Source organism: Hyperolius riggenbachi, chromosome 2 (assembly GCF_040937935.1).
Source record: "Hyperolius riggenbachi isolate aHypRig1 chromosome 2, aHypRig1.pri, whole genome shotgun sequence".
NCBI classification, from domain to species: Eukaryota; Metazoa; Chordata; class Amphibia; order Anura; family Hyperoliidae; genus Hyperolius; species Hyperolius riggenbachi.
Genome location: NC_090647.1, coordinates 561127646 through 561145673, shown reverse-complemented (window position 1 = coordinate 561145673; position 18028 = coordinate 561127646). Strand labels below are relative to the sequence as shown.

General features: G+C 48.1%; 1 protein-coding gene across 1 annotated transcript in view; it reads right to left on the bottom strand.

Annotated features, from left to right (window-relative positions):
* The window catches only part of KPNA1 (karyopherin subunit alpha 1), an 89320-nt gene that overhangs the window by 38980 nt on the left and 32312 nt on the right, over positions 1-18028 (bottom strand). Inside the window, exons 2-4 of the mRNA XM_068270935.1 lie at positions 10216-10349; positions 7485-7592; positions 3204-3303 (exon numbers count right to left, since the gene is read on the bottom strand). Of these exons, the coding sequence (XP_068127036.1) occupies positions 3204-3303; positions 7485-7592; positions 10216-10344 (337 nt within the window). The 5' untranslated portion in view covers positions 10345-10349. The remainder of the gene's footprint in view (positions 1-3203; positions 3304-7484; positions 7593-10215; positions 10350-18028) is intronic.

Genomic DNA, 18028 nt, shown 5'->3' with positions numbered 1-18028 from the left:
GTTTACTATTTGGCCACAAGATGGCCACAGAGTGTTTGTTTACATGCGACCTGTAAGCGTCCGGAAGGACGCTTACAGGAAGCAGTAGGAGGCTGGGAGACGCACAATGATCTCGCTGTTTCTGAAAGAAGCAGCAGATCATTGCGGGAGCTAGATCAACGAACGGGAATGGATTTTCCCGTTCATTGATCTCCGGGCGAGCGAGCGGCGGCGTGCACGAGCGGCGGGTGTGCGCGCACGAGCGGCGGGAGCGCGGACAGCGGCGGTAGCGCGGAAGGTACGGATTTGGTCCTGTGGGTTCACCACCATTGACTTTCATCAGCGTCAGCGATCCCAAAGCACAGCTAAAAGCTCTCCAGCAGGGCCAGGACTCAGTCTGCTTGGCTACAGAAAATGTTGGTGTTGTGGAAACAGGACTGTACCATTAGCAGCAGGAGTGGCTACAACTTACCGTATTTCTTACATCTGAAAGCTGCAGAGCCATTTGTAAAGATGTCTTAAAAGGGACACTTAAGCCAGAAAAAAAAAATGAGTTTTACTCACCTGGGGCTTCAACCAGCCCCCTGCAGCAGTCCTGTGCACCTCGCAGCCACTCACTAATCCTCTGGTCCCCCGCTGCCAGCTAGTTTCGTTTTTGCCGACAGGCCCGACAGGACTGGCCATGCGTAGCTTTCTCTGCATTCCCGACTGTAATTAGCGCTATTGCGGGCCGCAACGCGTCCAAAAATACGCGTTGCCGCATATCTATGCGTAGGTAATGCGACAACGCGTATCTCCGTATGCGTTGCGTCCCGCAATAGTGCTAATTAAAGTCGGGAATGTAAAAAGCTACGCGTAGCCAGTAATGTCGGGCCTGTCGGCAAGAACGAAACTAGCTGGCAGCGTGGGACCAGAGGAGCAGTGAGTGGCTGCGAGGGCACAGGACTGCTGCAGGGGGCTGGTAGATGCCCCAGGTGAGTAAAACTCATTTTTTTTTCTGGCTTAAGTGTCCCTTTAAGAACAACAGGAGAGGCCTGCTGCTAAAAGGTGAAGATTCATTCCATAAATGATGGTATATTACAGATTTTTACAAACTGCTTGCTCTGCAGTAACCAAAATTAAAAAGTTTGATCAGTTGAAGTCACCCCTACAACTAATGGTACATTCCGCTTTCCACAATATTGAATTTTTGCATAGCAAAACTGACTATGACCACTTCTGCTAGTCATATTCCAGCATGCTCCTCCACTTGCACGGACGTCACATGGTGCAGCAGCCCACAGGCAGTATCTCCAGGATACAGAATGACAGCTGCTACATGACTGGGATGTGACAGCACAGGGAACACAGCCTGCTAATACACCATATAAATGATGTGTGGAGGTCACTGTGTCACTCGCAGTGTATATGACGCCGGGACTTTGCCCCATTCCGGGAAGAACAAACACTGACATCACTAAGCTGCTGAACTGCTTAATTCCTCCTGCGTGCCTCACTCAGCCTGCTACTGGCCGGGCCTTGGAGGGAACGGAGCAGAATCAGGGTGGGGGAAACTCACAGGACGGGAGTAGATTTTACTTAAAGGGTACCTGACGTGAGAGGGATAGGAGGCTACCATATTAATTTCCTTTAAACAATGCAGATTGCCTGGCTCTCCTGTTGATTCTCTGGGCCAGATTTATCAAAGCATTACCGACAGTTTTTTCTTCTAAAAACTGTTCTAACCAGCAGAAGAACAGTTCTGCATGATAGTAAGAAACTTCCCAAAGCCTATGTAATTGTGGCAGTTTAGTGTGGATTTCTAGAGCTGCACTACAGTTAAGAAAAGTGCAACTCCATTCCTAAACTGCTGCAGATAAGAAGTGCTCATTAGCCATTCTAAAGACAGTGCAGGCTAGATGTGATTTGTGAAGGGCTCCTCCCCCTTCACTCAGAGCCTGCTGACAGCAGGTGTGCTAGTTACCTCAGCAACAGCAATTCCCCTCACACACTGCACTGCCTGAGAGACCTTCCTAACTCCTTCTATTCCTAGCAGTTTAAGAAGGAGTCTGCACTAGCTAGTGATTTCTTAGGATGTCTGAGACAGTTCTGCACGGACTTATAAAAACCTACTAATATTTTGTCTCAGACACTCTTGATAAATCTGGCCCTGTGACTCCCGACTCCAACTCCAAAATTGCTCCGACTCCACAGCCCTTCACACAACACACAGTTTTCACCCTGTGGCCCCTGCTACCCTGGGCCCCTGCAGAGTACCCCCCATCACCTGTCTCCGGCTGGCGCGCTCCTTGCCCCGCTCGGGTCTCTCCCATCTCAGCTCCTGTTCTCTGTGGCCCAGCAGTGTGTACATACCCACGTAACATGGGTTTGTCAGCCTGATATTGGTCGACCTGTCGATCGGACATGCTCTTGGCTGAACAGATCATCAGATTAAATAATTATTGAATCTGATGGTCGATCAGTTAAGTCTACGTATGTATGGCCACCGTTAGATGCAGAGGAACATCAGGACAGCCAGGTAACTGGTATTGTTTAATATTAAATAGATATGTCAGCCTTTCTATCCCTCTCAATTCAGGTTTCCTTTAGAGCATTCATGTCAAACTCCGGCCCGCGGGCCAAATCTGGCCCTCAGAGCCATTACAATTTGGCCCTCAAGTGGTTTGGCCTACTTTGCATTATGTTTGGCCCACACTAGATCAACAGGATAGCCATGTGGGAAAGGTAGAGGGAAAGCACTAAACACCAGGGAACTGTATAGGAGAGGGAGGGTGTTGACCACTAGACACCAGGGAACTGTATAGGGAGGGTGTTGACCACTAGACACCAGGGAACTGTATAGGGAGGGTGTTGACCACTAGACACCAGGGAACTGTATAGGGGAGGGAGGAGGACCACTAGACACCAGGGATCTGCATAGTGGTTGGGGGGGGGGGGATTAGAGACCAGGGAACTTTATAAGGTGGGCAGTAGACATTGAGGTTGCCCCACAACTTGGTCCTACTGTTCGATTTCGGCCTACTTTGTATTTGAGTTTGACACCCCTGACTTAGCGTAAAGAACTGTCAAGCCTCGTGTGTGGGGGGGGGGGTGGTAGGAGTGGCCTGAACAGACAGGTACAGTCACTGTGGCCCACAGTAACTGCATAGCTGTAATAGCTATTGTTACACAACACTGTGTGCCTACATACAGATATACTATACATACATACACAGCGAGTTTACCTTTCGATAGGAGCTTGCGGAATCTCTGTGTAGCGGACAGCTGCTGCTCTGGGTTTTCAGAGAAAATCATCTCTATCATATCCGGTGTGATGACTCCGCTCTGTAAGGAGAGATGAGACCATGTTACATACACCAAAAGAAAAAAATATTGAGATGCCATCCCATTACCTGGAAGTGAGATTTTGCAGGACGGGGCAAAGAGGAACGCACGCAAAGGCAACCAGTTCTATCCTAAATACAGAAATGCAGGCTCAAATAATCGGAGGCAATGGGGATGCCGTAACTGCAGTAAATATTACTATGCACAGACAGTGCATGGGAATATCACCGGCACTACTGCAGCAGCGTACCGCGGATTACACTATTAGTGCAACTCGTGGTACTCCAATACCGTGAGCATTACTACGATAAAGTGCATTGTAACAGGCCGTTTCAATAAGCTGCTCCCATTGCCCAACTGTCAGTATCTCTTTACATAGGATATGCAGGAGAAATGACTGAGTGCCAGTCCAGTGATCACTGGCCAATGGGAGCAGCTTAGTGAGGCAGGAAGGGGCGGGCACTATTTACATCTCAGGTCTCAGTGTCGCTCCATAAACCATAGCAGACAGGTTCACATTACCCAACAACTAGCACTGACATTATCATACCCCAACTATAGAATTATCAGCACCTATTAGGCCCTCTCTGTTTTCTGCACACCAGCTATTCATACAGTAACACGTATTACCCCTCTCTCCTCATCAGCCTGATTATTGGCCCATCATTAACACGGACAGCCTCACTGACCAATAAGAGAGAGCAGAGGATACACTGCCAAGTAACATCAGTATTTGCACGTTAGAGCGCCCCCTGGCTGCTGCTAGCTCTATATGGCTGAGCTCTCCACTAATGGGCTGCTGTCTTATCATCAGGTCTCGTGTATTACAGACACAGAGCTCTCCACCAATGGGCTGCTGTCTCATCATCAGGTCTCGTGTATTACAGACACAGAGCTCTCCACCAATGGGCTGCTGTCTCATTATCAGGTCTCGTGTATTACAGACACAGAGCTCTCCACCAATGGGCTGCTGTCTTATCAGGTCTCGTGTATTACAGACACAGAGCTCTCCACCAATGGGCTGTTGTCTTATCATCAGGTCTCCTGTATTACAGTCACAGAGCTCTCCACCAATGGGCTGCTGTCTCATCATCAGGTCTCGTGTATTACAGACACAGAGCTCTCCACCAATGGGCTGCTGTCTCATCATCAGGTCTCCTGTATTACAGTCACAGAGCTCTCCACCAATGGGCTGTTGTCTCATCATCAGGTCTCCTGTATTACTGACACAGAGCTCTCTACCAATGGGCTGCTGTCTTATTAGGTCTCCTGTATTACTGACACAGAGCTCCCCACCAATGGGCTGCTGTCTTATCATCAGGTCTCCTGTATTACTGACACAGAGCTCTCCACCAATGGGCTGCTGTCTTATCATCAGGTCTCCTGTATTACTGACACAGAGCTCTCCACCAATGGGCTGCTGTCTCATCATCAGGTCTCGTGTATTACAGACACAGAGCTCTCCACCAATGGGCTGCTGTCTCATTATCAGGTCTCGTGTATTACAGACACAGAGCTCTCCACCAATGGGCTGCTGTCTTATCAGGTCTCCTGTATTACAGACACAGAGCTCTCCACCAATGGGCTTCTGTCTTATCAGGTCTCGTGTATTACAGACACAGAGCTCTCCACCAATGGGCTGTTGTCTTATCATCAGGTCTCCTGTATTACAGTCACAGAGCTCTCCACCAATGGGCTGCTGTCTCATCATCAGGTCTCGTGTATTACAGACACAGAGCTCTCCACCAATGGGCTGCTGTCTCATCATCAGGTCTCCTGTATTACAGTCACAGAGCTCTCCACCAATGGGCTGTTGTCTCATCATCAGGTCTCCTGTATTACTGACACAGAGCTCTCTACCAATGGGCTGCTGTCTTATTAGGTCTCCTGTATTACTGACACAGAGCTCCCCACCAATGGGCTGCTGTCTTATCATCAGGTCTCCTGTATTACTGACACAGAGCTCTCCACCAATGGGCTGCTGTCTTATCATCAGGTCTCCTGTATTACTGACACAGAGCTCTCCACCAATGGGCTGCTGTTTTATCATCAGGTCTCCTGTATTACTGACACAGAGCTCTCCACCAATGGGCTGCTGTCTTATCATCAGGTCTCCTGTATTACTGACACAGAGCTCCCCACCAATGGGCTGCTGTCTCATCATCAGGTCTCCTGTATTACTGACACAGAGCTCTCCACCAATGGGCTGCTGTCTTATCATCAGGTCTCCTGTATTACTCACACAGAGCTCTCCACCAATGGGCTGCTGTCTTATCATCAGGTCTCCTGTATTACTGACACAGAGCTCTCCACCAATGGGCTGCTGTCTTATCATCAGGTCTCCTGTATTACTGACACAGAGCTCTCCACCAATGGGCTGCTGTCTCATCATCAGGTCTCCTGTATTACCGACACAGAGCTCTCCACCAATGGGCTGCTGTCTCATCATCAGGTCTCCTGTATTACTGACACAGAGCTCTCCACCAATGGGCTGCTGTCTCATCATCAGGTCTCCTGTATTACTGACACAGAGCTCTCCACCAATGGGCTGCTGTCTAATCATCAGGTCTCCTGTATTACTGACACAGAGCTCTCCACCAATGGGCTGCTGTCTCATCATCAGGTCTCCTGCATTACAGACACAGAGCTCTCTACCAATGGGGCTGCTGTCTTATTAGGTCTCCTGTATTACAGACACAGAGCTCCCCACCAATGGGCTGCTGTCTTATCATCAGGTCTCCTGTATTACTGACACAGAGCTCTCCACCAATGGGCTGCTGTCTTATCATCAGGTCTCCTGTATTACTGACACAGAGCTCTCCACCAATGGGCTGCTGTCTTATCATCAGGTCTCCTGTATTACAGACACAGAGCTCTCTACCAATGGGCTGCTGTCTCATCATCAGGTCTCCTGTATTACCGACACAGAGCTCTCCACCAATGGGCTGCTGTCTCATCATCAGGTCTCCTGTATTACTGACACAGAGCTCTCCACCAATGGGCTGCTGTCTCATCATCAGGTCTCCTGTATTACTGACACAGAGCTCTCCACCAATGGGCTGCTGTCTCATCATCAGGTCTCCTGCATTACAGACACAGAGCTCTCTACCAATGGGCTGCTGTCTTATTAGGTCTCCTGTATTACAGACACAGAGCTCCCCACCAATGGGTTGCTGTCTAATCATCAGGTCTCCTGTATTACTGACACAGAGCTCTCCACCAATGGGCTGCTGTCTCATCAACAGGTCTCCTGTATTACTGACACAGAACTCTCCACCAATGGGCTGCTGTCTTATTATCAGGTCTCCTGTATTACAGACACAGAGCTCTCCACCAATGGGCTGCTGTCTCATCAACAGGTCTCCTGTATTACTGACACAGAACTCTCCACCAATGGGCTGCTGTCTTTATCAGGTCTCCTGTATAACAGACACAGAGCTCTCCACCAATGGGCTGCTGTCCTATTATCAGGTCTCCTGTATTACAGACACAAAGCGCTCTACCAATGGGCTGCTGTCTTATTAGGTCTCCTGTATTACTGACACAGAGCTCTCCACCAATGGGCTGCTGTCTTATCATTGGGTCTCCTGTATTACAGTCACAGAGCTCTCCACCAATGGGCTGCTGTCCTATTATCAGGTCTCCTGTATTACAGACACAGAGCTCTCCACCAATGGGCTGCTGTCCTATTATCAGGTCTCCTGTATTACAGTCACAGAGCTCTCCACCAATGGGCTGCTGTCTTATTATCAGGTCTCCTGTATTACAGTCACAGAGCTCTCCACCAATGGGCTGCTGTCTTATTATCAGGTCTCCTGTATTACAGTCACAGAGCTCTCCACCAATGGGCTGCTGTCCTATTATCAGGTCTCCTGTATTACAGTCACAGAGCTCTCCACCAATGGGCTGCTGTCTTATTATCAGGTCTCCTGTATTACAGTCACAGAGCTCTCCACCAATGGGCTGCTGTCTTATTATCAGGTCTCCTGTATTACAGACACAGAGCTCTCCACCAATGGGCTGCTGTCTTATCAGGTCTCCTGTATTAGTCACAGAGCTCTCCACCAATGGGCTGCTGTCCTATTATCAGGTCTCCTGTATTAGTCACAGAGCTCTGCACCAATGGGCTGCTGTCTCATCCTCAGGTCTCGTGTATTGTAGAGCCGGGGTTCTGCACTCACCGAAGCCATCTCCATGTTATTGGTCTGCGTGTCGTGGAAGTTCCCGTCACACATCCCCTCGTCCTCAGGGGTCTCCTCTGCGTTGGCCACATTCCGTCTCTTGAACAGCTGGGGGAGAAAATAACACATCAGAGAGAGGAAGCAGAAAGGACTAAAAGCAATCATTATTCTGAGTATTTACAGTTATTATAGGAGTGTCAAACATGCCAGTCAATGGATTAGTGCGGGAGTTGAAAATGAGTAACTACGGCTCCTGCTCTATGCAGCTAAAAGGGGAAGATGACCCTGCGCTGCCTTGGTGGTAAGGATGGTGATGCGATAAGTTAAAGGGACACTGAAGGGAGAATAAATCTCGCTTCAGTGCTTATATGCTAAAACGCCGCTATCCCGCGGCTGAACGGAGGTCCCTTCACCCCCAACCCCCGCAAAATCAACGACCAACTTGGTTGTAGAATTTGCTGCTCTTCAGGCAGGGCTAACGGCTGCAGCCCTGCCTCTCAGCGGCGCACCGCCGCCTCTCCCCCGCCCCTCTCAGCGAAGGAAGACAGAGGGGCGGGGGGAGAGGCGGAGATACGCGCTGACAGACGCGCGTGAGGCAGGGCTGCAGCCATTAGCCCTGCCTGAATGCGGAAGTGATCCCCCGCTGCACGGAGGGGATTTGGGAGGTAAGGGACCCCCGTTTAGCCGCGGGATAGCAGCGTTTTAGCACACGTGCCCCTGCTGAATAGAAGCACTGAAGCGAGATTTATTCTCGCTTCAGTGTCTCTTTAATGTCCTGGGTGCAGCTCTTGGTGCTGGGTGGCTCCAGTTAACCTAAGAGAACAAAAAAATACAGAGCGCTCCTCTTTGCGCATTAACTTCATTTAATTTCAGCAATAGCGCTTTCAGTTACACTTACAGTGTTCATGCGATGTTAAAGGCGCATCATAGGCCTGCCAGCAAGTCCTCTGTCCTCTCCTGCGCTTGGCCAGAGCTGCAGGGGCGATGTTCAGCTTGGAGCGAGGTGCAATGGGTGGGGCCTGGTCGCGCTGGAGCCGTCTGACGTCACGACGCGTTTCGGCGTTAGACCACGCCTTTGTCAGGTGACCCGAGGGTGTGGACAAGCTGCGCAGTAGAGGAAGTAGCCGGGTGTCTGCAGACGGCAGTATGTATAAGTCCTTCAGATCCTAGTCGTCCCCGCCATCGCGTCACCTGACGAAGGTGTGGTCTAACGCCGAAACGCGTCATGACGTGAGATGGCTCCAGCACGACCAGGCCCCGCCCACTGCTCCAAGCTGAACATCACTCCTGCAGCTCTGGCCAAGCGCAGGAGAGAGGACTTGCCGACAGGCCTATGAAACGCCTTTAACATCGCATGAACACTGTAAGTGTAACTGAAAGCGCTATTGCTGAAACTAATGAAGCAAATGCACAAAGAGGAGCGCTCGGTTTTTCTTTTTGTGCTCTATGCAGCTAAATGACTCCTGCACCGGCAGTTCTGGACAGGAACAAAGCTCACAGAGTAACTGCTGCTAATGAGATGCAAATCATTTCCACTCACATTCAGATTTCATGTTAACTGGACACAGCTTGAAATTGGACCAATACAAATTAACACAAAATTATTAAACCTGGTCTAATTTCAAGATGCATTTTACACAAAATCTGAATACAAGTAGAACGCAAAGTACGTTGTTTTCTATTTGCTGTCCTTGCTGAAGTTATATTGGCAAAACGGTTCAACCCCCGAAGGAACTCTTTCTTCAACACAAGAGATCTATTAAAACCGGTGTGAGAACAACCCATCTAATGGAACACACGAAGAAGGCCCATAGGGCCAATGTGAGCTGCTTATCCTTTGCGGGTTTAGAAGTGGTAGAAAGCGATAATAGGGGTGGCTCAAGGGGTGAGACACTCCTAAAAAGAGAAGCCACCATGATTTCACCTACGGATGCACCTGGGCTTCAACGAGAGGAATGAAGTCAATGCATTTTTTAAAGTGAACCTCCAGACTAAAAATCTGCTCAGCAGAACTGAAAAGGCCTAGTGTTTAACAGTTTCACAGCATCAGAACTTTGTTTCTCTTATACAAGCCTCATTTTTAGCTGCACAGAAGAAAACTGCCCGGGCATTTTTCCCCCTGATGCTGTGCAAAGCATGATGGGATTCTGATGTTGTTGTTCTCATTCTGCTGTTTTGGTGCAATTTTTTTTATTTTACATTTTAAATTTGATATTTGAAGCCTAGGGTGTGCAGCTGGGAGGGGTGATCAGGACACAGGACAGTTGGAACTGTGTCTCATGCTCTCGGTCACCTCCTTTCAACCAAAAAGCTGGCTGCCCCCATGACAAAGATGGCAGCCCCCATGAATCACAAACATTTGACTGTTCTTTTAAAACAGGGTGGGTAACAGATTATATTAACTATCTATTCTAATTAACATAACTAATGTAACTTAATGACAGTATGTTTGTTTAGGCTGAAGTTCCCCTTTAAGTAGTCGTCCTTTGATGTGTTCTCAGGTGGTTTTATTATACTGCTGTTGTCCCCTCCCTCCCCCAGTGGGTGGGCAAACATTGACACCTCTATATAGGTAGATGGGAGGGGTGAGAAACACGGGGCACGTGTCCTGAAGAGGCGTGTTATACACAGCTGTAGACCAGGGGCATTTGCTTGCACCTGTGCACTGTGGCTAAATAAAGTAGATCGTGTGAAGCAAACTGAACATAAATGCCTCCCCACTGTCACTCACCTGCTCTTCCCGCTTCTGTTTGCGCAGCTGTAGCCCCTCCTCCTCCCGCCTCCTCCGCATCTCATCCGGATTGAGAGACTTGTTCTTGTAGCTCTTCATGCGGGAGTTCTCCTTTCCTGAGCTCGTCATGGTCTCTGTAGGGAAACACAAGCATGTTATTAGGGCTGCTGGGTCTGCACTAAACAGGAATACAGAAAGTGGTTCTGATGCTGGTCTGGAAACAAGAGACTAGTGAATGGAGGAGAGCGCTGGGCTATTATCAGCTCAGGAGGACAAAGAGCGTGAATACGCTGCAGGCCCCGGGCGCACTCACAGCACTCACAGCGACTTCTCATATAGGTCAAGCATTGCTGAAGGCATTACATCCCAGGAACTTACAGTATTCTATTCACTGATCTCAGCAGCTCACTGGACAAGTGTCCCAACTGAGGGAAAAGCCCTCCATCCCTGAAATCCAAATCCTTAATACATTTATCACATAAGGAGTATGGAGAGAGTTATTGCACAGCAGCTCCTATGAAATAAAGAGGGCTTTGCCGTGTACCTCGAGAGGCATTTTAACCCTTTCAGGACCGGCCGCCTAACCCAGGCACTTTTGCATGGGGGGGGGGGGGGGGGGCACGCGTTTGGGGGGGGGGGGTCAGGCAGCCTGATCCTCTTGCTGGGCCGTGTCTCCCCTGTGTGGCCAGGTGTCCCCCCTTTCAGCAGCAGCTTTCACTCACCTTCCAGACACCAGCGATGAGCCGCTGTGGACCCCTCCACTCTCGCCGACATCCCCGCTCGTACTGACGCTAAGTCCCAGGTTGCGGCTTGATGAGGTCATCAAGCCGTGGCCCGGGACTTACGTCACAACGAGCAGAGATGCCGGCAAGAGCGGTGGGGAGCGCCGATCGTCGCGGGAACGGCAGGAAGGTGAGTGGATCCTCTTCTAAGCCCCCGTTACTAGTGATCACTACAATCCTCCCGCGATTGTAGTGATCACGTGATCAGGAGCTATATGCGATGGCTTCTGATCACTGAGGGGAGATGTCAGCTGTCATATGATCGTTTCATCTCCGCTCTCGGGTGTGCACAATCGCATCAGGAGCGGAAACGGCGGGCGGCGTAGATCCTACGCCGCATCAGGCTAGAACAGCCACACCTGCAGCGTAGGATCTCATGCAGGCGGTCCCCAAAAGGTTAAGGTGAACCCGAAGTGAAAATAAACGGATGATGAGATAAACAATTGTATTTATCCTCCTACTGCAAAAAATGTTTTTATTTTTAGATATCCCAGGGTTTTTGTTTTATATTTAAACATTTAGAAAGTAGGTTGTATGCTCTACTGTCTCTAATTAGTGGCAGCCTATTAAGTGTCCCTGGGTTAGAAAATGGTCAAAAGTTCATGTATTTTATCTCTCCCTGCCCTCAGACGTAATCTACCAGGAAAACGTTTATGGCTTTAATTTGCTTATCAGTGATGTTTATTATATTGCCGACAAGGTACAGACAAGACAGAAGCTGTCACTTCCATGCATAGAAATAACCTCTTTTAGGCAGCAAAATAAAGCAAGTAAAACAGTCTAGTTATTAATGTGCTCTGCACTGGTTATACAGGTTTATCTCATGTCACATGTCATCTCGGCAGCACGGTGGCATATCGGTTAGCGCTCTCGTCTTGCAGCGCTGGGTCCCCAGTGTACAGAGCCCCATGCTTGGCACAGCTTTTCTGCAGCACCACACAGAGCAGAGCATGCAGAGCTCAGGGAACTGCTACACAGACAGCCCTCCACCTCTCAGTGTACAAGTCCTAAAGGGAATCTCCACAGCAGCAATGAATCACCCCTAAGGGCTGGAACCCACAGGAGCGCTTTTGGCAGCGTTTTGGCAGCACTGCGATACGCTAGCAGTTTGCCAAAACGCTGGGCTAATGTTTATGGATGGGGCAACTTCCACAGGAGCGTTTGCGTTTCTCAGAAACGCAAACGCAGGACCTGCAGCATTTTGGGAGCGTTAGCGCTTCAATGTAAAGTATTGAACCGCTAGCGGAAACGCTCAGCAAAACCTAAACTGAGCGGTTTTGCTAGCGTTTTGCGGTTCAGCACACTGTAACAAAATGAAAAATAATTCACAGGACCAATCAGGATAAAAACGCAAAACGCTACGCACCCGCTGGGCAAAAAAATACAATGTTGCAAAACACGACCAAAAACGCGCATGAATCCGCTTGCAAACCGCTCAGACAAAACGCTAGCGGTTGCGTTTTGCGTTTGCGGTTTTCAGTGGGTTCCAGGCCTAAGGGAGGTTCATAAATTGCAGGGCCGTGAAGTAGGTACAAAAATCATCCGACACAAACTCCTCAGTTTATGAAGCCGACTCCAGGTACCCAAAATGGCTCAGACTCCGACTCCTTAGTCTAATACTTACCAGGGCTTTAGATTTGGTACACAAATCATCCGACTCCAACTCCTGACTCAGACTCCTCAGTTTATGAAACCACGACTCCGACTCCACAGCCCTGATAAATAGTGTGGGTTATTGGGTTGGCAGCAAGAAATTTAATTCCCTCTGTGCAGAGCTGATCCCCAGCCCTCCTCCCCATCTTGCGTCTCACAGCCGCAGGTCTCCCGGTGATATTCTGCACAATATCACCACAGCCACATTGGACTGAGGCAGCTGCAGTGGGCAGACACAAGATGGTGGGACAAATACAGAAAGGGGGCCAGGAAGCAGCAGCACCGCCCCCCCCCCCCCCCAGTAATTAAAGGACACCTGTGAGAGAGATATGGAGGCTGCCCTGTTTATTACCTTTTAAACAACACCAGTTGCCTGGCAGTCCTGCTGATCCCTTTGGCTGCAGTAGTGTCTGAATCACACACTTGAAACAAGCATGCAGCTAATCCAGTCACCGTTCAGTCAGAAACATCTGCTCTGCTGCATGCTTGTTCAGGGGCTAAAGCCTGGTACACGCATCCAATTATGGCCAATTTTACCACCTCTTCGGTTCATGAGGGCCAATAAACTTTGAATACTATGAACGGATTAGCCAATCACAATTGGGTGTGTGTAACTGGCTTATGGCCAAAAGTATTATGCTTGGTGCACACCGCGCATTTTCCCAGCAGATCGACGGGTTAACTATCATTTTTGATAGGTCCAATCTGATTTCCAATAGTTTTTCTGACCAATTTTGTACAACAATGATCAGAAAATCGATCAGAAAAGCGACTGGAAACCAGATTGGACACCCCCCAGCCGACACGATTCATGAACCTCCCCCTTTAGGAGGAGATTCCTTTGATACAATCTATTTAAAGCAGACCTGAACTTGGAACGTCCTCTCAGCTCAAAAAGATAAGCAACAGCATAATAACCTTTAAAGAAAAAACATTTTTCTTGTACAGCTGATACAAATGCTGCAATAAACCTGCAGTGTGACTACTTCCTGCTTTCATGGATGCAGACATATTGTTAACATCCTGTGTTTACCAATTAGCTCTCTGCCATGGCAGCCCGCTGACACAGCTGAGAGATCAAATTACAGATGTGATTAGTCACAGATGAGGGGGAATTATAGACAGGCTAAACTCTCTAAATACATACAGAGTGCATTTCTCGAGGATTTCCTTCTGTCCTGTGCGAGAGTTCAGCTCCACTTTAACCCCTGCAAGCTGAAGGGATCAGAGGGGGTTCCCTTTAAACACAAGCTCCTCCCCTGTTTGCACCCAGCTGGCGTTGTTGCTGTGTGTGTTGTACGCAGGGATGCAGTCATACAGTAGCACCATTCTGCTGACCTTTCAGCGACCTTAGCTGAGAGCCGATATGACTCAGGGAAAGGCAGCGGATATAAAAACCTTTAACAAGTCATTTGGGTCTGCATGACTGTCTGTGCCAGCCCAGAGAGGAGGGGCATTCCCCCAACCAGGAAACAAGCAGCCATAAAATCCTGACAACGCTGTAACAGGAAGCTGGGCTGCAGAGCGATCTCACCCTGACAGGTCTCCGGTTACACGCCGCTCGTTGTGCTGCATCACTGCTGGGACACACAAACACGCTGGCATGTGATAAACAGCATGAGCTGCTGCTGGGGCCAGGCAGGGGGAGATCTCTGCTACAGTAAACAGCTACTCTGCCTTTATTCTGCATATCTATACACACACTCCTATACGGGCTGCACAGCATTATTATGTAGCACTGACATCTGCCACGCTGTACAGAGTATATTGTCATGTCACTTAACTGTCCCTCAGAGGGGCTCATAATCTAATCTACCATCCCAGCAAGCCCATTACAGCACACATCGGCAGCAATTCACTAGTCCTCTTAAAGCGGACCTGAACTCAGAACTTCCTCCCTGCTCCAAAAGATACGCAACAACATAACCTATAACCACTTAATGACATGCGGACTTGCGTCCTGCTAGAGCCTCTTAATAAGTCAGACAGTTCTGCTGCTGCTGTGCACGTGCACTCCCGTGGGTACACGTGCGTGCTCCTGCGGGTACGTGCACGTGAAAATAGTGAAAAAAAAAACACAAAAAATAAAAAAATACACCTTTAGTTCCAAATGATATATTGTCACCATACTTTGTACTAGGGGGACATAATTAAAATCTTGTGATAACCAGGACAGATAGGCAGATAAAATGTGTGGGTTTTATGTACAGTAGCAGTGTTTACCGTATATTAAAACCATAGGGGATAAAATTAGAGAAAGTGTATTTTTTCATTTTTTCCTTGTATTTCCCTTTAAAATGCATAGAAAATAAAGTAATTACTGAAAACAAATATCAACCGCAAAAAGCCCAATTAGTGGTGAAAAAACAAGATATAGATCATTTCATTGTGATTAGTAGTGATGCAGCTATTGGCAAATGAAAGGGATGACTGAAAGGTGAAAATCTCTCTTGTCCGTTAGGGTAAAAACCGCCTTGGGGTGAAGTGGTTAATGTGAAAACATTTCTTTGTTACAGCTGATACCAATCCTGCAATACATCTGCAGTGTGTCTACTTCCTGATTTCATGGAAGCAGACATAGGGTTAACAAACAAGTTATTCTGCCATGGCAGAGGCCAGAGAGATCAGCTGAGAGATCAAACTACAACTTGTGATTAGACACAGATGAGGTGGGATTAGACAGGCTAAACTCTAAATACATACAGGGTGCATGACTCTTTTTTTCCCCCTCTGTCCTGTGCAAGAGGTCAGGTCCACTGTAATATACATTGCCCAGAACATGCCTTGTCCTGCACAGAAGATAGAATATCCACTTTAAAGCCTAGTTTTTCAGCCCTGATTAACCACTTCAGCCTACAGTGTTGTTCACCTTATGCATCCGAGCAAATTTCACCTCCCATTCATTCGCCAATAACTTTATCACTACTTATCACAATTAATTGATCTATAACTTGTTTTTCACGCCACTAATTAGGCTTTCTTTAGGTGGTACATTTTGCTAATAATTAATTTTTTTCTCAATCCATTTTAACAGGAAGATTAAGAAAGAAATGGATAAAATTCATTATTTCTCAGGATTTTGACCATTATAGTTCAAATAAATACATGCTACCGTAATTAAAACACATGTATTTTATTTGCCCATTTGTCCGGGTTATTACACAGTTTAAATTATGCCCCTATCACAATTTATGGCGCCAATATTTTATTTAGAAATAAAGGTGCATTTTTTTCAATTTGCATCCATCACTATTTACAAGCTTATAATTTAAAAAATATATAATATACTCTCTAGACTTGCACATTTAAAAAGTTCAGACCCTTAGGTAAATATTTATGTAGTTTTTTTGTTGTTGTTTTTTTTAATTGTAATTTTATTCATTTAATTTTTTTTTTAATTAAAAAATGTGTTTGGGTAATTTTTGGTGTGGGTGGTAAACAGCTAATTTTAAATGTAAAGTAATGTCATTATTTAATAAGAAATGTATGTGGGTGCAGTTTACTATTTGGCCACAAGATGACCACAGTCAAAAAAGTCCTGGAAGCGTACGATCACGCTTCCAGGAACCAGAATGAGGACGGGCAACTTTTTTTTTTGCAGAAAAACCACGGTCTCTGATAAGAGACAGTCTGTTTTTCTGCGGGGGACTTAGATCGGTGAATGGGAACTATATTCCCATTCACTGATCGGGGGCTAACGGCAGGCGGCGGGAGCGCGCGCGATCACGCGCCTCAGGCAGCAGGAGCTGCACAGTCTATCTGGATGGATATATCCGTCCAGATAGACCGAAGTGGTTAAAAACGGAGCCCCGGATACTAATGTTAAAAATAGCAGCCGTCTTCACCCAAGAAAAAAACCAGATCCGTCTGCGTTTTGCAGTGACCCGTTTTCAAAATCTGATCGGAAGGTCCGGATTTGCTGCATTTTCACGCAACGGATCTGGACCCTGATACACGCAGGGGTAGTGGCAGGCAATGGGAAAACGGATTTCCCTCTACGCAGGCAAATTTTGACACAGAAACTGATCCGTTTCTGTTTCAAATAATTTAAACATTGTTTAAAATCAACATAATGTAGCAGGCGATGAGCGGGGAACTTACTTCCTTGCGTCCCACCGCGTCACTTCCTGCAATGCCGTCATCTGATGTTTATTGGATGGCATTACAGGAAGTGACGCGGCGAGTGGTGGAGCGCAAGGAATTAAGTTCCCCGCTCGCTGCCTGCTACATTATATTGATTTTAGACGATTTTTAAATGATTGAAACTAGCTGGAGGGGGAGCGGGGAAGGGGGGATCCAGGTGATGGAGGGGGGACACCGACCCCCCTCCCCCCGCTGCCCCCTTCCTGCCTGCTCTCCCCTTCAGCATGGCGGCCCCCGCCACCAACGGCAAGGACAGGAGACGTTTCCACGGACTGGAATCGTTCCTGCAAAAATACCCATTTGTCTCAAAACGGAGAGAAAAAAAAGTTTACAAAAACGTATCTGTTCTGCAGGGCACAAGTGTGGACCTAGCCTTATGGTAATTCTCCTGACTGCAGTGCCAGAAACATCTCCTAAATCTGTATGTAACCCAGCCCCCCAGCATTCTGGGAAACCAGGTATATTTTCTACTGGCTTTAAGGAGAATCTAACTTTAAAAAAATGCCCCTGGGGGGTATTTATCTTGGGAGGGGGAAGCCTCTGGATCCTATCGAACTTCCCCCGTCCTACTGCGGTCTCACTTGGCAGCTCCGAACTGCGACCATGTAAATATTTACCTTCCCGGCTCTAGCGCAGGCGCAGTAGCAGCACTCGGCTCGGGATCAGGCAGAAATAGCCGATCCCAGTCAGGTTCATTCTACTGCGCAGGGGACTTGCCTGATCCTGAGCTGAGAGCCGCTACTGCGCCTACGCTGGAGCCAGGGAAGGTAAATATTGCAGGCGCTGCGCCACAGCGTACCATAGCCTGACAAATTGTCGGCTGTGGCTTACGAGGGGCACAGCGAGACCACCGTGGGACGGAGGAAGCTGCGATAGGATCTAGAGGCTTCTCCCTCTCGAGGTAAGTAACCCCTAGGGGCACTTTTTAAAGTTACAGAGTCTCTAAGACTCAGTAAACAAACATTCTGTAGGTTGCAACAGCTAACAGAGCTGACTGTTTTGGAACTAATCTATCTTGTCATGGGGGATGCAAAGTATATTACCTGAGGCTTCCGCCAGCCCCCTCGCTATTATCCATGGCCTCATGGATCTTCTGCAATCGGCCCCGGTAAGTCCTCCAGTCTGGGGTGTATTGTGCACGCACCCCCATTGTGTTCCTGTCGCCGGGAGCACCCTGCGCTTGCGCAGTACTACAGCACAGGTGCAGAACACTCCTGGCCATGGGGATGCAATAG